General features: G+C 40.4%; 1 protein-coding gene across 1 annotated transcript; it reads right to left on the bottom strand.

The window, feature by feature from the left end:
* Positions 1–14,293: 14,293 nt before the first annotated feature.
* foxi1 (forkhead box i1) lies at positions 14,294–16,029 on the bottom strand. Its single transcript, XM_063482152.1, has 2 exons — positions 15,402–16,029; positions 14,294–15,130 (listed from the first exon to the last, which is right to left on the bottom strand). The coding sequence occupies exons 1-2, from the start codon at positions 15,997–15,999 to the stop codon at positions 14,595–14,597; spliced, it is 1,134 nt and encodes a 377-aa protein (XP_063338222.1). The 5' UTR covers positions 16,000–16,029; the 3' UTR covers positions 14,294–14,594.
* Positions 16,030–21,945: the final 5,916 nt, after the last annotated feature.

Consider the following 21,945-nt stretch of genomic DNA (forward strand, 5'->3'; position numbering starts at 1 on the left):
CTATTTTTTCCTTCTTATCCTTGAATGATTCGTGATTCATTCACTGGCAATGACATAACAAACGAAAACACATTGTTCTGAAAATGGTCAAGTACAATGACTGGAATAAAGAAAGAGTTAAAAAGGAGTCAGTGTCCAAAGAAGAAGTCCAAAAAACTTTAAGAAAGACCATTTTTTAAATTAAAGGACAGTCTGTTTCCTTGGAAATAAAATATGAAGAGATGAGCGGTGGCTCAAGACTTTCGCACGGTACTGTGTATCTGTCAAGAAACTTTTCTTTACTTGAATTCTAATGGATATATAGCACACATTGCTTCTCTTCCAAAAGTCATGGAATTTTTAAAACAAAATACACCAAGTCTACATAATAACACATTTTTCACAGGAGGAAAACCTTTCAGGATAGTGAGGTACTCAAGCACAGCTCAAGGGGGCAGCATACAATAACTAGATCAACTGAATGAAACAAACCCCTTGACACCTTTGTTACCATAGATGCAGATTTGTAGCAAAATAACCGGGAATTGATTATGGGAATAGTTTTTAATTGTTATACTTTTTGTATTAAATCACATTTAAGAGTAAATAACTTCAATTATATATGTGGAATAGGCTTGTGATGTTGCAGAAAACATGTGGGATCTTAGCAGTTTTTCATTTCCCTTCATGTTTTCACTTTTGAGGTTATTCTCTTTCTCAGTGAGATATTAGAAGTCTCCTGTGTGAAGGAGCAGCCCTAAGAGTCACTGGAGTGGGACACAAATCCATAGATCATAAACACTCAGCTGTAATTCTGACACTCCGTCACAGATAGCAAGCTGCTCTCCAATCCATATGGTCATAAAATTACAGAGATTCCAGCAGTCTGCACCCTTGGACAGGACATATAAATTCTCGCCTGCCTTACAGTATTTTCTTACCCTGGTTTGGGAATGAAACACTTTTCTGTGTAAAGGATCTGTGCAGTTTAGGCAAAAAAAAATGTGCAAAAGCAATGTAAGCTTTAAGGTAACAAATAATACATGCAGGAAAAAAAGTTGTTTCTTATATTTTTATGTCCAAATAATAGTTTAATTTGGGTTTTTTAATCCATGTTGAACTGTCAAAGCACTCAAAATGGCATGTGATCGGCTCCTGTCAAGGCTCTCAGAGCCTCTGAGTGTGTTTTACAGAAGCCAGATGGGGAGAAGTACCAGAATAAAGTGCATCAAGTGCCCCCTATTGTGCTTCATGAATGGATTAAAGGATTTGCAAAGGTCTGTCATAAGGCCTTCAATCATTGCCACACCTGCCTGAAATTTACAGCACCAACTGTAGGGGGAGGGAAGAGCCTTTGAGATGTTGTCACAAGGAGTATAACTTAATCTGTCAAGTCATTCAGCTTAACATCAACACCTTGAGCAACAAGAGCAGAGATTTAAACCATGACATAAGACACTGCAGATTATCACAGCGCCTCAGTCGATGAAGTTTATGTTTGGGAATGTTGCTGCAATTCAATACTTTCACACTCCATTATTCATCAGGTTTTCCACATCTCGTCTGCTGAGTTGCTGTGGCATTTTAACTTGTGATGCAAAGTCTTGAAAGCTGCAATCACGCGTCTGTCTTTCTAAAAAACAGAGGTTCTTTGAATAAAGTCGAACTTGATATTGCTTTTTAAATTTCTAACTCCTGCATAAGAAACAATGCAGCTTCTCTTCAGGAGACAATGTTCCGTGTCAGATGTGGAGACATGGTGTCTGAGCGCTGGACTGATCAGAAATCCTCAGGGCTGATTGCATGTACATGAAACAATTTGTCAGCCAATATAACCGACTGACCTCCTGCTGACCACAGCCATGACCTTTATCCACTAAAGGATAAATGGGGCTAAATTTAATATTCTTTTTGAAGTTATAGCCTGTCCAGAAATAAATAAACTCTTATATTTCGATGTGAAACAACTGACATAGACAAAGCATAGACAGCATGAAGCAATTGGCTGTATGTAACCTGTTTCCCATTCTACCTGAGTTTTTCCTTCACCCACTCATTCCCTGATTCTCAGCTCTGTCTGAGCTATCAAGCAAAAAGCAAAATGACATTGGAAACCGCCATCTTTAATATACAGTTGCAACCACCATCTTTAACATACAGTCTTTGTTAAGAATCAAGAGAGGTGGCTACGTGCAAAACAAAAATAAAACAAAAAAAGTTAATCTGTAAGTAGGTTGTTCGAAGCATGTCAAAGCACAGTTTTTGCATATAATACCAGACTGATCAGCTAGGCCAATGTTAGTATTTTTAACAAAAAAATGCAATAGGTATGAAGTCATTTGCAGTGGTTTGCCCACCAGATAGCAATGGCAAATTAATTGTTTAACATGAAATCTGTAATTTGGTTCGAAAATCTAAAAGTGCTTCTCTGTGTGTTAATGTCATGATACATGAATATTGGATTTTTGAAACAATTCCAGTGTCAGCTTCAAAAATCAGTTGCCACATGCATACATGAAGTGAGGCATGAAAAATTATGCACAGGAACATGCACACAAAACACAAAGATTAAATAGGAAAAACTCACAGCCATGTGCAAAATATATTAAAAGTAGTCTAAATAAAAGCTGGTTTTTTTTTGTGCTTTTCCCTTAAAAAAAAAACCCCAGCCAAAAGTAATAATGGTGGAGATAATGCTCCCTGACCTTTCTTCACCCTCTGTGTCAACTCATCACCTCCTAGTTGGATGTCAACGAAGGGAAGAAGAGCAGAGAGGGGTGAAGTGGGAAAGAGGGAGAAGGGGAGCGGGCTGGCAGGAGATGGATGGGGGTGGGTGAAGGGATCACCTTGCCAAATCCGCTGTGAAGGTCTCTGTTCTGTGCACTTAGTGTAGCAGCCGGAGCCAACACCTAGCAGGGTGTAGGTCTCCCTGGGGCGACACTCAGGCCCTGGCCTCCCTGCCATTGTCATCTGTCCGTCTCTCAGCCAGTCTCTCCAACCACAAATCTTGCCTGGAGGAAACTTACTTCCTCCTTCTGCATTCTTCCTCCCTCCATTACCCCCAGGAGGAGCAGGAGATGTGTTGGAGGGAACTCCCATGCAGGGTCAATGGAGTATCGATGTCGAATCCTTAGTGTCCGCGTCTTACCACTAATTAAAATATCTATCAAACAATATCAGACATAATAAACGAGAAAAAGCAAAATCTTTTTCCTCATGTCCTCACATTATTTCAGCTGTTGAATGTATGCCGGTGACATAAGAGTGATAAGATGTAATCACACCTCACCGACTGGAATGGCAAATATGTCATCATCCTGAGACAGGGTCTAACCGGGCCATTTCAATGAGTGCACCCATGTCAGGGTGATGTATGGATGCAGTAACAAAACCTCTGTGAAGGCATAGGGGGGAAAATGCTGCACTGCCAACCTGCTTCTCAGATCCTGAGCAGGAGAATGGGGGCTGCATGTAAACATTTAAGACACGTCACTCATTTCTCCTCTGGTGATTTATAGCCAGCCTGGATGCTCACCCTACCAGTACTCATGTGTAAAAATCTGGCAGAAAGCCCCACCAGGGGTCTACATTTATTTAAAATCGTACATATAAATAAAGTGATGAAAATAGACATCAGATAGCTAAATAGAAAGGTCAGTCATTCTGCTTTTAACACTCTGGATTACACCTTCAGAGGTTTGTCTGACAGAACCCTGCCCTTTGGCTGGTTATACATTTTGTGAAGCTTGGCCCTGTTCTCTTAATGGAAATGGCTTGGGAACTCATTTGTGAGTAACAGCAAGGAAAAAAAACTAAGTCCTGGAGGAATTTCTTCCCCTGGGGATCCTTAAGTGATGTCCATCTCCTCTCAGTCATTCAGAGCTGAAACAGGAGAATGTGCCTGACACTTTGAGAGCTCTTAATCAGGATCTCTTAAGAAATCTGTTTTATCAGAATCCCACTGTGTGTTTAAAGATTCAGAAAGGCAATTAGCCATGCAGATAGTCCGTGTTTTATTTGAGTATGATTTTTTTTTTTAATGTGCTCACTCCTGTTTTGGGGCTGTTGTCCTGTCAGTGTGCAGAGTGCATATTTGCATTGTGAACAAAAGGCTGCAAAAGATTTTCCTGAAAAATAAAATATTGCTCTGTGAAAATTTTGAATGCAGTGAACATCATGTATTAGCAGTCGGATTCCAATTCCTGGGAAGTACAAGCCATCAAATTTGCAAAATTTAAATCTTTTAAATTCCGGTTTTCTGAATTTATTTTTAGTTCACAGCATAAAATAGTCAGGAAAAATTGTTTACTGTTTAAAAACTCATTTAAAGAGAAACAACTGGGCAAATCAATAGCTTTATAGGTACTCTAATTTTAATCAGTGACACAACCTGCCCAGCAGAGGTCCCCAACCCCTTTCCTCCCTCTAAACAGAAACCAAAAACCTCTCCATGCCAAAGCAGCATAGAGACAGAGGATCCTAAATCGGAGATGTATGGGAACCATTGAGGTAGAAATGTCTGCAGTGATTTATCCCAGCCTGCCTTTCCCAGTTTCGACTCAGACATGCCTACATGTGAAGATTTAAATGTGAGATACAGGTGAGGGAATTCAAGATGACCCCGACTGAAACTATGAAATATGGGAGCATAAATGTACATTCTGTCAAAGAGGGTAAAATATCATGTGGGTAACACATACTGTACCATAGAATGAACCCCTGCCAGCTCCTGGAACAGAGCCCAAACTGTGATCTGGGAGTATTTGCTTGCTGTATTCTCAAAAAGTTGCTCATTTTATACCCCGCCCCACAGGATGAATCTCTAGTTCATTACCTGGATAATACGAGCAGAAAAACAGTTCAGTAGGTGACTCCAAACATTATTGCCTGTGCTTTTTTAAAGGCTTTCTAATCCTTTAAGTATGACACAAATACTTAACAAAGGAATGCTTCTTCTCTGTGCTTAAGCACAACCCGCTGAGAAGAGGCTTCTACTTGCCATAAGATGTCAAAATAATCAGCTCAAAATGCTCAGGAGCTGCTTAGCCTCAAAGAGCTGGTCATGATTTGTGACAAAGCCAGAGTCTGTAACCAGGAAAACAAGGCCGGTGCGAACCAACAGTCATAAAATAAACAGTCAAACACAGACTGGGTGAAATATATAGCTTCTAAACAGGTTTTCCAATCTTTTCTGACAATTTATAGAAAAAACTGATTATTCATGGCAGTTCTGATTTTGATTGTCACACTTTCGAAGTTACTTTTTTCTCTTGTTCTTAACTCTTTATTTTGTGTTTTTTAACAGATGCATGAAATTGACTCATTTTGCAAGTTGAAGTCAAGCACATAACTTTTTACATTATGAATGACTTCAATTCTAAACTGCAGCAGAGGTGACCATCACCCAGGAAGGTTATTAGAATATAAAATTTCTCGAGCCATCCCCTATGTGAATCTCCGATGCTGTTTACTGTAAACTAAAGTCGATCCTGACATGCAGGTGCTCTTCCCTCTAACTGTGTTGTAGGAAAGTGAGAAAAGGATTGCATGTAATCCACACCTGAGAGAGGAAATCAGATTGTCTCAAAATTTAAATAATCACTTCATACGCAGATCTTGTTAAGCAATGTCAGACCAATGCTTTAATTTAGCCTGAGAATCTTCTTTCCCAGATATTCATTCAATAAGTTCATATCTGATTTATTTAACAGCCTTTCACTGCAGAATGAATGAGCATATGGGCTCTGTTGGAAAGCCTTGAGATATATGATATTGACTTTGGCAGAGTAGTGTAATCAAGTAAGCGCTATATATCTTTTCTTGCACTGACAGTTTCCCCAGCTCTGGCATGAGGCTGGCTTTTAATCAGAAACAACAGCGTACACCCGATCAGGCTTTTCACACCAGAACCAGGGCAGTGTCGTGCTGCTACAACATCAACATTATCTCAAAATACCAGTTTTTGCCCATAATATCTGGAGCCTTTTTGGGGTTATCTCAGTAAATGAGCAATCCAATTTATGGAACACACACACACACACATAGGCTTTCATGCATCTGCAGTCAAAAACACATGCAATTATTCCTTCTATTACATCCATGAGCAGCATGCTTCATCTGAAGATCATTTTAAACAGTCTGCTGTCTCTGAGGTTTATCTGTGCACTTTAGCAGGTGGCTCTTTTCATTAAACCTAAATGCCTGATGGCTGTGCTGTTCATTAAAGGCTGTCCAGTAATATAGGCCTGAGATGATTGCCCCTGCAGTGGTTAAATATAGTGGTTGGACAAGGCCTCTGCCACCGTGTAATGAAAAAAGTCAATAGAGCCGGGGCTATTACGCTGTCAGCGCTCATACCATTACAGACCATTAAAAACATCACAACTCTCTGATTCATCCTCATTATATTTATTGGATAGATGGCTTGATCTAATTGTAGAAGCAGTCCGACCCCTGCATAGTTCAACATGTGTCATCTATGTGTAGCCATGCAGGCACTCTGTGTTACTGAATAATAGCACAGAGGGTCTGATCAATTCAAAACAAAGATGTGCTATTATGATATATTTAGACTTTTAAGGATGTGGAACCTGCACCGTTTTTGTGTTCATTCCATAAAACAAGAGGACAAAGCTGTAAATTTAGTCATTAGTGCGGGACCCACACAAGCTCCCAGTGTTGACATGTACGCACAGGGCAGTGTGCCTGGCTTATTTAACAGAACGGAAATTAACCTCTTGTCACCTTCCCTTAATCACAGTCTTTCCACAGCGCTATGCATCCACTTTTGACACTGCTGGGCTACAAGGGCTACCTTTTCCAAAGGGTGCCTTAAAAATCCAGCTACACATGCCTCAACACCAGACAAGTCCTGAGATATACCCAAACGAAGCATCCTCTGACTGCTCATTTGTGAAGGTCATTAATGTCTAATCATATTTAAATGACTCTCAAAGAGGCGTCTGAGCAGATCACCAGTATGCAGATGGGGGAAGAGGGGAACTTGCCCTCCAGGACTTGTTCTTTTGTCTTACCTCCTGGTTTGAATCCCCTGTGGGACTGTAGACATGTCATGACACATCAGCCTGCAGACAGAGAGCTACCTGACTGGGACAGGGACTGATACTACAGCAGACTGGCAGACTACCTTTATAGACACCCCCTAGATCCACCCCCACCAAGCCACCTACACACACATACACTCACACACATTGTGATTTAAATGTTGAACACAAGAGCTATTAGCATAATGATAAGATGTAGTGACACCTCCCTTTGAATTCTACCAGATAGCCTGGAAGCCGAGTGTAATGAAAGGGATAATTATATAATTTATACAGGGAGGGTCACTGACAGCTAAACAAAGCTATTCGGCTAAGGTCTGACCTACCTAATTAAGAGAGTAGGCCATCAGTCTTGATGTCCCTGTCAAAGATTTGATCACTGGCAGTTTAAAATACATAAAAATGAGTGTTGTCCAACAGTTTTTATTAGCCCATAAGACACTTAGTGTGTATATTTTTTTCAAATCCAAAGAAAACTACATTGTATTTTTCTGGACTAAAGAAGCCTAAAGAAAAGAGTATTATGTTGTCACAATCATTCACTTATTCATTGGCTTTTCACAGCTTTCCTAATGTTTTAACAACAATTTCTATAATGCAACATCTAATAAAACAAATCACTAATGACCATGAAACGTCCCCACTTTGTTACTCACATTTAATTTTATTAATTATTTTCAAATGGTATTGATTTATTTTTCTTTTATTTGAAAATAGCATTTTATATAAATCACATTATGAACAAACCTTAAGGACAGAAACAGGAGTGAACGTTTGTAAGTGTATCACTGAGACTTTTGGCACACAGTAAAAGAAAAACTGATTTTTAAAAAGCTGCTTTCTGTGTTTTATTGGATAATACAAAATGTAACTAACGGATGAAAAACACCTTTGTTGATTGTTTTGATTATTTTTTGCCATATTATTAAAACCAAAAAGAACTCAGATCTCAAAATTAACTAACACTGCAAGAAAAACACACACACAGCTGACTGAAAACGACACTGTGGGATTATCTAAGTCCTACAAATCACTAAATGCCTTTTTAAAATCACAAAGTATAATTATACTCCGACTCTCAGCACAATCCACTGCAATTTTTGTAATTTATGCCAAGCTCTCCTCTGTGTCTCTAAAAAAGCGAGTATTTCTTTAATGCTTGTTTTGTTTTTGTTGTTCGGCTCCCCTAAGATAAATGTGCTGTAGTCAAACCGAGGGCATGAGAATGGCCCATTAAATGGCACAATAATCAGCACACCTCTCAATGTCATTAGCTAAATACAGCCCTACCCCGTCACTGTTTTAATTGCTCCTTTGTGTCCCTCAGATTATCTCAGGCTTGTAAAAACCCATTTTCTCTCATGCTGAATAAAAAAAGGCCTCTTTGTTAAGTGGGGGCATGTCAACACACTTCTCTGGATGATGTTGGCCTCTCGGCTCTGCTGTCAGCATTGGTGTTGAGCGGACAGACACACATAAAAACATGCATGGGTGCGCGTGTGCGTGTGTATCCTGAATTATGTCACAGTGCTGGAATGCCATCACATGACAAAGGGGAAGAGACTGTATTAAATGAGTTAGAGCTACACGGCATTGGAGCAAAACACACACAAATGACACAGACACACACACATACAATTTGCTTGTTACATACAAACACAACATGGGCAGCAGTGCCACACTGACTGCAATTCAGTGTGTTAATTGAGAAGCTTTTGCAGCAGCAGCAGAGAAGACTCTCTATCCCGGCAGCGTGCATGTCGTGTGTTTATAGTTGACACCCAAGCTGTTTGGGGTTGATAGACTTCAATACCAGAGTCAACACATAGCACTTGCTGTGTGCTGATGCTTGTTTAAACACTTATCTGGCAAACATGTGTCTTCTTTCTGCTTCTTGGATTGCTGCTGCACAAGCCAAGCTGATTTTCATATGACTAGTGTCTCTCTATTTCCCCTAAACAGGAGAAATAGAGGAGCCCACACAAATAGAAATCCACATATCACGTATATTTTACAGTATTAAAAGAGGGAACAATCCTTGATCTGTACAAAAACTTTAGTGTGTCAAGAATCATCAGCAATAAAACAATAAATGTTGATAGGAATCACTGATTGTGCGATTGAGGTGTAATTACCTTCTTAAGGGGGTGATCAACCTATTAAAGTATTACATCTTGTTGATTAAAGCAGTTTAAAAGCACAGCCTTTCTTTCCCTCCCCTTTAAGATGATAGCAGCTGGCTTAGAAGAGAGCCAAAGCCTTGAAGTGTGGGCTGGGATTAGTGGCAAACACAAAAGGAGCATTTGAAGGGGGCATGCCTGTCTCTTTTAAAAGGCTATCATTTAGAGCCTTCAGCCATAGATCATCTGCAGTTTACATGGTGAAAACTTTAAATGTTGATCATACCCATTATTTGTCTCTGTGAGGGGTGCGTTTGATGGTTTAGGCCAGGGAAGGCTCCAAAGGTCTCCGAGCTTCAGTCTGTCTCCCCGCTCCTGTCTCTCTATTGGTATGCATCCCTCATAATAGAGGCAGGAGGCAGGGGGTCTCATTAGGGGCCGGGGGAGAGCTGTTCTGGGAGGGAGCAGTCGATGAATTCCTCGGGGCAGATGCACCATCATCACACAGCAGTGAAGCTGAAGAAAGGAACATGGGAAGCAGGTGAAACGAAATAATTCTCATTGGCGTTCTGCAAACTTTCGTGCAGCAAAACACAACTCGCAAAAACACAAAATGTCTTGCAGAAAGACGTGTCTCGAAATACAGAGGTGCTCCAAGTGGGCTGCGTCTTTTAACAGCGGGGACTTCATCCGATGTGACTTTCAAACTGAGAGATGGCTTCCTTTAGAACTACTGACAATGACTGACAAGTGGAACAGAGGTAGCTATTTTGAGGATCCCCTGAGTACCAAATGATGACCTGACTTCCGTCTTGCCACCAAAAGTCCAGGCTGGAGTAAGTTAAATGAATTCCCTCTGGGTAGCTACTTCCTCTGTTATCTGTCACCACTTCCTGTCTGTAAGGGGCAGGTAATGACAGCATGCAGGTGCTGCAAGCCGGGTGGTATCACTACAAAGTGTCAGAAGCACAAAACATGCCATTTTTCCCTAAAACAATATTACATTTTTTAATTTCTTGTTTAAATGCATCCATGTGCTCAAGCAATCACAATACCAAGTTTTTGTGCGAGGTCAGATGCACCCTTATCATGTGAAAGTAGTCCCTGAACCAGGCTAAAATGATTACACATTGGCTGTTACTCAGATATTTGCTCTGCTGCACTGCACATAGAAATTGATGTTCCACGAACCCTGGATATTGTTCTCGGAAGGTCACGGTTTGGAATTTCATGTAAGTGATGAATGGTTGCAGATTCACTGAGAGGCTTATGAGTAAGTCTTTCAGTGTACTGAGATAATCAGGAAATATAGCTGAAAAATATTCCGCTGTGATACTTGTAATTTTTTTTTCTTTAATTACTTAAGGTTGGCTTCAAGCGAGCCAGAAATTGACCTAAAACTTGTTAGAAGCATCAAATGATTGAAGCGAGCTTTCTTTTCTGGATTTCCAGCAGTGTGTAAAACCACTGCCATGGTTTGTTATGACAAAGGTCACGGATAAAGGATGATCTGCCTACAGTTCCCTAATGCGAGAACAAAGACTTTGTCAAAATATATTCCAGCAGTAGAGTGAGCAGGGGATAGGTTACATTGTTTTGGGGATAGGTTTTCCAGACAGAGTGATGTGAAGACAGGTCCTGGCTGTGGATTTACTGGGACTCGTTCTAGTCTGTTAATCCTTGTATCTCTTTGACTCTTTCAGCAGGTTCCTCAGCTGGAAAGCCTCATGGGGCTCTGAAGTGGCTTCCTTTCCTGTGTTCGCCATTAATTTTCAAATGAGCCAGTTTCCACTGCTAGAAAAGAGGAAAAATCAAGATTAAAATAATCTCAGGAAACTCCATGCACGTGAAGAAAAATACCAAATCAACATGGTGCAAAAACAAGTTGAGAAAATCTATTTTTTCCCATCTTTGATAAGACTTAACAGCTGCTTATAAATACTAAAATCTGATTATTATTTTTTTTACAAAATTAGAAAAGAAATAAAAAAAAAAAACTACATGAAGACTTTCTCAAGTGTGGTTAGAATAGTTGTCTTGACATTTTCCGTGTGCTCTCAATAGCTGAACAATTTGCGCTGAGATGACTCTTGTTCTGTATAAAATCATCCATATGGCTGCTCATCCGGAGCCAGGATCCCATGCTATTATCGGCTCAAACATCAGTCTTTTTATGGTCCTCGGACGGGGAATGATGAAACCGAATCAGGTCATGCCAATTGATAGACATTCTCCTCAGCTATCACTTGCACACACAGTCATTTTAAAGTAAAGTCTATAGAGCTGCCTCTATCTTTACAGGTGTAGCATTGCTTCCCCAGAAGCTGTCATCATATTGTTCAATGAAATATTTAACTTCCTCAAGAGATTGAGCTGTAATATAAGAAATCATCCCTATAATGCCCACTGACTGCTACAAACAGATGTGAAATTTCAAGGTAGACCCAGACTCTGTTTAGCCCCCCCATGGATGAGCTATCGTGTTCTTCACCGAGGTCAGACGCATAGTCTCCCTTTTCAAATTATACCCCTCAGATTTGTCTGTTAGGTAGTGTTATATGGGCTGTGGAGAATTAAAAGGCTCTGATTTTATTTGAAATTCCCAGTGCTTTACAAAGTAATCGTTTCCCATACAAAGTACATCTAAAAGCTACGTTAAACCTCTAAACCATAGAAGTAAGTCTACAACACATGGCATGGGAAAAATAAATAAATAAAAATGGCAGATTATGGGGAGATTAAAGGTTGTACAGCTTGTTATCTTTGTGTATCAGTTGAGATCTTGGTTGACAGCTGATGGGAGTTATCTGGAAATGATAGATCAGTACTTCATGTCCCACACTGCCTATAGGCAGCAGACATCAGCGATCCTGTTGTGATTTTTCACATTAAATTAAATGAAATTAAAACAGGGGAATAGCTTTATTTATACATTTATTTATCTAACTCTTCAGATGGATTCACTAAAACCCAGTAAATGAAGAAAGCTTCCCAGTGTATCTAGTCCCATATATATAGAGAGAGGATTAAAATAATCCAATGTTGAAACACGGACTCCTTCAATTATGAACCACCCTCACCTTTGGAGACATGACCCTTTGAGGATGGAACCCATCATTATGGATTTAGCCCACTAGGCATGGGGATTGAGGCCACCCTTATGCTGAGGCATTCTGCTGGGTCTCAGTCTTTATTCCTGGAGCCAGGGGCCCTCAAGCAGGTAGACATGGCCTGACTGATATTCATGTGGGCCAGGTAAATGTGCCCTTCAGGCATGGGGCACTGGAGCGTTACTTTTCTGAGAAATGGGAAGGTGAGGCAAACTTGGAAAGCAAGGAGATGTACTCTGCAGTTTGCTGCATCCACACTCATATGGTGGTGCTTTAATAGTAGTTTCTGAGAAAGCATTAATAGTAGCCATACCACCATGGAGAAATACTCAAGTGTGCACAACTTTATATGCAAATGTTAAAACGCAGTTTAGCTGCCAAAAATACTCAGAACATTATATTTTATTCTAATGATGCATTAATGGGTAATAATGCTAAACTACTTTATATACTGCAGGGTAGCTTAATATAAAATAATACATCATTATTTATCAATTGGTTGCTCTAGTGGAAAAAAAAAAGTATCTTAATACAATTTTAAATAATACTGAGTTACTGAGTCTAAGAAGTTGAGAACAGAACTAAGGGATCAAGAAATTACACCATGAACAGAAAGGCCTGAGAATATAAAAGGCTCTATACTCTATTCACTAGATGTGACGAGGATTTCAACAGAAAACTTGTTAGTGTGAGAACCTCCTGTATGACAAAAATCCCCTTTGTCTGATCCGTGGCCCTGCTCCACAGATAATGGAGCAAAATGTGGCCTGAGGGAGATAATTTGTTCCCAGATCTTCAGATCGCAATATTTTCATTTGAGCCCAGGAGGGGACCTCTTGAGTTGCCAGCTTCCATTGTCTTCCAACAAGGGGCACAAAAGTCTTGTCAATTAATTTTTCTTTTATTCCAGACCACGGAGCGCCTGGGTGAATTCAATTATCAACCAATTAAGAGGTGTTTCCTTTTATTTACAGACTTTGATTCCGTGCGTATCCATATTGTTTGAAAATAAGACAGAAGCAGGGTGTAAAATCACTTGAACATTTTCCCTGCATGAGCTGTTTAATAGCCTTTTCCCCCAATAGCAGCCTTTCTGTTGTGTCCCCTGGGTCACAAGCACGACAAAAGCGCATTACATGCTGCTGAACTCTCTCGTCAGTTGTTTGGCGGATGCTCCTTCACAGTGCTCTCCAATACAAACAAAAAGCCCTCACACAGACACACACGAGACAGTCGGCCTTTTGCGTGACAAGACTTTGGGAATAGATGGAGACAGGTGGAATATTCAGTAAAAGAAAAATGAAGGCTGAAATCAAGCAGTCTCAGTCTGAGTCAAATCCAGTCCAGACAAAAAGCTGAACTTCTGAACCTCGTGGAAGCAAGCTAAAGGTCTGATTACTTGTTAATGGGGCTATTGGAAGTGACAAGCGGAAAATATCTCTGTCTTACACACTTTACAGCTTACAGCTACTTGACTTCAGATTTCCTGACAGACCATCAAATATTTGTACAACTTTATGCTTTCATGGATTTGAGATCCTAATGAGGTTTTGTAAAGCTTTTTTAAAATATATATATATATATATATATATCTCTGACTGAGACTGTGAGCAACAGTGAAGCAGGCTCTCCAAAATACTTTGAACTTTATGTCTACAAACAAAGCAGGGGCGCTCTGAGCACAGAATCATACACCAATAAATAATGACCCCATGTGCTGATGTTGATACATCATCAATGAATGACCCTAAAGCAGACAACATGGTTTCCAAGGAAACACATAAATGTATTTATTTTGAGGAAATATCCAGAAAAAGTCTGAAAATGCTTTGTACTGCCAGGATTCACATGGGGCATAAAACATAGTATGGCTCATTAATTATATAGAATTTCACACAGTCAAAGCCTTGACTATTTCTGACTAGTGCATCCAGCTCTCCAGAGGAAAAGCAGGAAAATGACACATAAGCCTTGAATATGGAGTTCAAATAAACGACTTTTATTCAAACATAGAGGACACAAGTTTAAATAAAACACAATTAAGTCTAACATACAAGTCATGGTTCTTCTTATGAAAATAATTTCTGTACATAGGCATCTTTTTTTAAAGACTAACTGGTCCAACCCAGCTGCTACAGTGTGTATTTTTTTTTTTTAATCTACCCATCAGATCTCAGTGGGAAGATGCACTGACACATTTTCCCAGTTTGGGAGAGTCACTGTGATAAACACCAGTTTAGTTCCAGTAGTCATACTACAAGGTGGCCAACCACACCAGAAAATTAGTATTAACAGGTGGTTACATAAGAACTGTGAGCAGTCTACACCTCTGTTCCTTCCCGGCTGTATATGAGGTTATTCACACTGAAGTGGTTGGAGAGGCTCTGCACTGATGTGTAATAGTTCATTCTGCTGTTGTCAGAGTTCAGAGGAGAGATCACAGAAGGAGAGTAGGAGCCCAGTCCAGACATGCCCTCTCTGGGCTGAGATAGTCCCCCGACGTGCCCGGAGCCGTAGTCTCCACGCTCTACGCCCCGGGCGCCGTCGCTTCCCCCGCTGCTCGCCAGGATCGAGTTCACGCTGGATGAGAAGCTGCTGAAACAGGGGCTGTGCTCCGCGGAGGGAGACGGGGACGACTTGGGCTCAGTGGAGGCCGGAGACCCGTGCAGGCTGGGCGGGGAGGCACTCAGGAGGCTGGCGGTGTCGGCGAGCTTGTGTGCGCCGTCTTCAGATTTGAGTGGAAGAGCTGTGCTGTCAGCTCCGTTTAAATCTGATCTCCTCTTTCTCTTACGCCTGAAGTTCCCGTTGTCGAACATCTTCTCACAGTTTGGGTCAAGAGTCCAGTAGTTTCCTTTACCTGTATAAGAAACAGAAGAAATAAAGAAGGAAAAAAAGGATGAACAACGCTGACATGCGAATACTTTGAATTCAAATTTGTTCCTGCTCACAACTGAACAGTTCACTTGACTTTTCACATTAAAATAACAAATAAAAATCAATAATTAAACGTCTCTGGTATTTCAAAAATACTTTTGATAAAGTTTAAAAACTTGTGTCGACAAAAGTAGTAACGATTCTCTGATATATAACAGAAAATTATGAGAGGTTTATTTAAAAAAAAAACTCACCAGGGTCATCCTCGTCCCGTGCCACTTTTTTGAAACAGTCGTTCAGTGACAAGTTGTGGCGAATTGAATTCTGCCACCCAGCTTTGCTCTTCTTGTAGAAAGGGAAGTTATCGGCCACATACTGATAGATCTGACTGAGAGTCAACTTTTTGTCCTGGGCATTTTGTATGGCCATCGCTATCAGTGCGGAGTAAGAATAAGGCGGTCTAACCATTTTGAAGAGCTCCTGCTGGCTGGATATGGATAGCCATCCCAGGTCTGCTCCACCAAACCCGGTGGGAGGCGGTAAGAACTGCCTCTGGTTAGACCCGTATCCAGACTGAATATAAGACGTGCTGTTGTTCCCTTGAAGATAAGGAGAAGAGTTGATGCTCGGTCCGTTTAGCCATAGGTATGGGTTTGTAGAGGGGGACGAGTACTCTCCGAGGCCGTAACCGGAGGGGTGAGTAGGCGGCCTCTGAGTGTGATGGTGATGCAGATTCTGCTGGTAAACGCCGTAGTTGTCGCAGTACACGGCCATGTCCAGGAGCTCCTGGGCGCTGTGGTGCTGAATAGGGCTGCTCTGTGAGTTAGATGGTTGGTGTCCAAAAGCATTCATAATCCGCCTTAAACAGATTCCCAAAACCTAATATCGTCTCTGTGTCTCTCCCTCAGGACTGAACTTATTCGGAGAAGCAGGAGTATTTATGCGCAGCGCCCGGGTCCTCCACAGGTAGCCCATTGAAGAAAAGTTTTGATTTGGTCACACCCCCCTTCTCTGTCTTGCTACACCCAACTCACCCAATCTCCCTATCAATGAGCATCGATACTTCTTTTAAATGCAGCGACGAACTTCGTGTTAATTGTAAAGTATGCCCACATTAAGGAACGTTAGTGGTTTCTAACTTTGTCAATAAAGACGCGTAATTACGCACCGCTGCTTAAATTGGCTGACAGTGTATACAGACGTTACAAAAGGAATCCTTCGCAAATAATCCAAAGTGAAATACAAAGCGCGGTTGTGGCACGATGTTAATAAGTTTTCCTTACTAGAAAAAAATTTTTAATTGAATTTTCTTTAATATTGTGATCAAAACTGCAGGTCACAAACTTATCTCGCCGTGCACGAGTTGCAGATATCAGTTTCGTTTAAAACTTGGTATCCGTGTCAGACTCAAACAAGGAAGTTCCACGTGCTTAAAACTTAAAAAGAAATTTGTTTGCAATAAACACTTCACAAGTGCCACAAGTTTTGTGTCAACAAGTGACTCGTGGAAAGCATACTCGCTGCAAGCTCCCCAGGAAAACGGGTTATAGCTGCACTGCGAATTAGGAACAATTTCTAATTATGTCATTATTTAATTATTCTGCATTATCAAAATGTGCCTCTATTAGGCTACGGGGGCGGGGTCACTTTTTTCTACTAAAATTATTTTATAAGCACTTTTGAGAAAAACAAGAATAAGAAAAAAACACATTCCATTCACTTACATGTACATACAAGTATAAAGGTATATAATGCTACTGAGAGAAGCACACAGAAACTAAAATCTGGTCCAGAACTAACTTATTTAGTGTATTTGCTTGGAGGGAAATCACCTGGTGGTGTGTAGCCGACCCAGACAGGGGGCTGCAACAGCAGGCAACGGTCCCTGTTTCGACTGACGGGAAAATGGAACAACTTTAACAGCATCGATACTACAGGCGTCCAGAATCTGAGGGTATTTCCAGTTTAAGTGCTAAAAATCAAAACCTAACCTAACTGCGCAACCATGACAGACAAATCTCCGGACTGTGCTGCACCATTTATTTCTTAACACTGTGTTTAAAACCTGTCTGGAACTTAACAGGCCAATAGTAGCTGAAATCTATTCACTGCAATAATTCGCTTTCGCCTTTTTTTAAATGATAAAAGTAGCTCAAGTTTCAACGTTTGAGCTGCGATTTGTTTCATGGCTCGCTGACCACAGCCGAAGTTTGAATTTTAATCGAATCTAACACGTTTTTTGTTTTGTTTTTTTGTTATTGTTAGATTATTATTTTATCTGAATTCTTTAGTCGCAGTTTGCTGCCGGACTCCTGCACTAATCGGCAGAACATTCCTCCTCTCCATGACCTTGATGTAATTGTTTGGCTCCAAGGTGTTGTCCCGACCACAGGCTTTACAGCAGTGGCAAGCAATTGGCTCCACGGGGGAGGAGTGGCATTTAACCCCCAGATGAAAACAACACAACCTGTTAGGTGTCTAGCGAGTACAGCTAATTACTGCTGACTCGAAATCCCAATCTCAAAAATTCAAGCAAACTCTGCAAAGATCTGTATTTACAATTTACAGTACCTTCTGGGCAGCACATACGCCATGACGTAATATCTGTAAGTGAATAATTGAGTTTTTAAAGTGCCACATGTATGACTTAACACTGAAGATGTCAGGTGTGGCTCGACGTGGCAACCTAACCTCCCTAATCCCCAACCTCCATTCGGTTGTAAAATAATAATGCTGGGCCTCTTTTTCAGGTTGGGGGTGGAAGGGTTGCTCTTTTGCTCGCCCATGTCTGTCTTCATCCCCTGTTTCCTCAAGCTTTGTAAGGTCATGGGAGCTATTCTCTAGGAGATCGTGTCAATCATGGAAAGGTCAGAGAGGTAAGACGAAGTCACACAAGCTTCAGTTTAAAATCTGCGCTGCAGGTGATGGGAGAATGGAACATTCTGCTTCTTCTGTATTCACTCTGTTTCAGCGCATTTTACCACTGGATTTGCAGCTAAACACATGCTGGGAGCAACAAAAGCCTTTGGGGTTATCTGCTAACTGTTAACTGCTTTGAAGTAATTACCAGGCAAAGATGCACTTAAGACCATTAAAAACACAAAAGAATAAGATAAAAATATTAATTTTGACTTTGCAAATAAGGTGACCACTTTGTGCAGGCGGGAGCTTGTCCTTCTCAGCGTCTCCCCCTAGTGGACGAGTGAAGCAAAACTACCAATAGAGCTCTGCCGATTTTAGTGCCTGTTAATGTGCAGCCCGCACGCCAATGCGAAAATAACAGGCCTTTTTCCCCTTCTTGCTGAATACTTTGCACAAAGCTTTCTCTGACAGTGTGCAGGAGATTAAATACAATTTAAGTGTTCTGATCTCAAACTTGGCAGACAGAGTAACAGTTTGGCCCCAGAGCATCTTTCACTTCTGCACTCAGTGGTCTTTTTTCTTCAATATGGTACATCCACTGCAAAAAAGCCTTCATAATAGGATCTCTAGCTGAGGTTTGTGCTTTTTCTCAGCTTCACTTCTAGGTTTTAAAAGGGTTAATAGGGGATAACTTTAAGAACAATGTTGCACTGTACCATCTATCTATCTATCTATCTATCTATCTATCTATCTATCTATCTATCCAGTTTATATAGCACAAAAATTGGCTCTTGTTAGCACATAAATGTGAAAGTGTCTCAGGATATTCACTCTCCTTATGTGGCCCAACTGGGAGAATCTGTTTTCTTTGTAATTACATGTTCATCTCTGCGAAGTCCCCTCTGACCACTTACTGTTTGGCCCTGACAGTCTGCCTCCAGGAGCTAAGCAGGCAGTCTAGAAGATTGCACCCTGAGAGAAATACAACCAGCTGGGCCTTTTGCTTCACTGCCGCTTGTTGCATTAGATTCAGTCTCCTCTGAACCTCTGATTTACGCCTCTGTTCCTGATTACATCCTTGGAGAGAACAGACTTTTCTGGTTTCTGAGAGCCAAAATCATAGCTATGCTGGGTTCACTGTCAGCTGCAGGAAGCTGAGGTATACTCTAGTCACTGTATCCTAGCATGGTTTATAAAATATCTAAACATATAACATATCTAAACTAGGCACAGTTAGAATTTTGTTAAATGTGATTGTAAGCAGGAATTCCAACTGTAAAATTTCATAACCCACCAAATAACTGCTGCTTCAGTTTGACTGTGGATAGGTTTCATGTAGTTGGTTGCTAGTCTTGTCAAGACTGTTAATATCACCTCGTTATATTAAACAAGGCTAAGTTGATGTCACTTTGGTAATTGCTCATCTAAACAGTGTTTAGATGGCTGCACTAACTGTATTGTCCAGATGAGGGCAGCATTACCTTAAACATGGTACAGTTCAGCATTGCTAAACAAACCAAAACCACATCAGTCATGCTGTGCAGCCCTCTGGAAAGCAACATACATCAAACCCCAGAATCTGATTAGTGTATTGATTTTAATGGCACAGAACCCAGGAATTTATTGGGGAAGTGATGAAAACTGTTTGGAACATAACTCTCTGAATGCACATAAATGGGTTTTTTTTCCCTCTGACGTTTACAGTTTGACAATTTTATTTCCACTGTGTATTATGTACATTAGTACACACAACAATAATACACATTCTGCATGGGAAAGTTCAAGAAAGACAAACGTAATTGCGCTTAAAAAAACAACAACACGGGATTCTGTGTCCATCATGCAACCTGTAAAGAGGAGGGGAGACTAATGATTTTGCTGTGTGAGCAATAATTCTTATTAACTACTTTTGCTTGAATATTACTAACAAAATTTAGATTTAAAATTTCTCAAAGCTTTTTCTGAGTAAGTAACTCTGGTGCAGAAAGATACAGGTGAGTTAGAATGCAAGTGGCAACCTCTGACTCTCTGGCTCCAAACCCAGTCGACTCCTGTGTCAACATGTCCAAAAAAAAAGAGTATAGTTACAGCCTCGTAAGAAAAAATGGTTTCGTTGTTTATAACTAATATAATTATAACAGGGAATAAATTAAAACAAAATAGTTCAAGCTTTATTATCGCTTAATGCAAGAAGGGTGGTCACTTTAACTGACAGGCGGATGTCTAAATATACGTCTGCAGATGGCAGCTCTCTGCTAATGTGATTCACAGACCTAGCGAATGGCTCAGTGTGTGGTTAACTGCTCTGGCAGCTTTTCCAAGACACCTGCATCTGTATGTGATGCACCCTAACATTCCTTTAATGCACCTTGCTAAACTAGCACGCTAGCATTAGCTAATAACTTAGCACTCCACCCTTTCATCATAATATGGCAATTTTAGCTGCCAAAAAAAATCAACGTGGTAATAGTCAAAATTCTAAAGCTGAAGCTTTAAATTAGGGCTTCACAAATTAATCATGACGGCTGCATCCATCTTTTATTTACAGTTTATGCTTTAAAGTTGGGTGCAATCACTGGCATGTGTGAAAAGCAAATTAAACAGTGAATAGTTAAGATAGGTCCCAGCTCTCAGTAGAATCTTAGTTGTTAGTAATATTAGCTGGAATCCATGAAAAGATTCATCTATTTGATTTTTATGAAACACTTATGAATAACCTCAAAAGTATAGACACAAGATCACAAGTCCAAATTACCCAGATTTGATTGACTGATTCAATTCAATACTCTGTCATGGGACAACACGTCTGTAGCACTTTTTAGTTATTTCCATGTGAAGCTGAAAATGGCAGGGAACTCTGCTTTCTCATCAAACCAGTTCTCCACCCCCGATCTCTAGGTATGTTTCCTAGCAACACATCCTTCTGACTGCCTGGGAAAACCCAGTGCTTCATAATAGGCTCAGCTAATATAGATCAGCACCACTTGGCTCTCTCCCTCAAATCTAGATAATAAACGTGTGTACTGAATGTACATTTTGTATTTAGTGCTGAATGCAGCACAAAATAGCAGCTGCACTTACAGCCTGAGATTTAAAATGCCATCAGTTCTCTCCTGTGCTCTATATTCGCTGTCGACTGGTCTCACAAGCGCTCTTGATAAGAGTGATGGAGTGTCTGTCTGGAGTGTGTAAAGTTGGAGGCAGTACAGAAAAACAGCATTAAAGTGTTCAATCAAAGGCTTGTCTCATGGCTGCCAGTTCAGGTGTTTACTTTATAAAGTTTGCCCACAGATCAGAAACATGCTCACAGGAGTGTGTTCATTCTGTTTAATAAAAAAAAAAATACTCATTAGAGTTTCCTCAAGTCCACAGCAACGTTCAAAATGAGTTTCTTCTCTAACTCAGTAGCAGAATTGTTGCAAACTGATTTTGGTTCCATCAGCTATCCAATGACAGAATTTAAAATTTAAAAAGAGGAGTCCATTGAGGGTAATCGGGTTAATTTGGCCATGATGATGGAATACCTTAATTTGTCTCATAAGCAGTCCAAAAGGCCAAAACACGCACGCACGCACGCACGCACGCACGCACACACACTCAAAATCAATTGCAAACTGCAAACTTTTACATGTGAAAGCGTGGAACTATTAAAATGTCTCACGTGTTTACTTCAATGGTTAATTAGTGATTTAATTGATTCATTTTTCCATAGCTATCTCATGCAGCTCTAATTTAGAGTAACAGAGACATGCAACTAAAACTCTGTCTTCATATAATTAACATAATAGTAGGTTAATTCTACGAAGGCAGGCAGTTAAATTATGTTTTCAAAGAAATTAATCCATTCATTAATCCGCAGTAAACATTATACTGATGGGAGTAGTTGCAGTGACTCAGTGATGATGCTTAGTTTCACATTTCTCCAGTGCAATGGAG

This window comes from Pelmatolapia mariae, linkage group LG8 (genome assembly GCF_036321145.2).
Source record: "Pelmatolapia mariae isolate MD_Pm_ZW linkage group LG8, Pm_UMD_F_2, whole genome shotgun sequence".
NCBI lineage: Eukaryota > Metazoa > Chordata > Actinopteri > Cichliformes > Cichlidae > Pelmatolapia > Pelmatolapia mariae.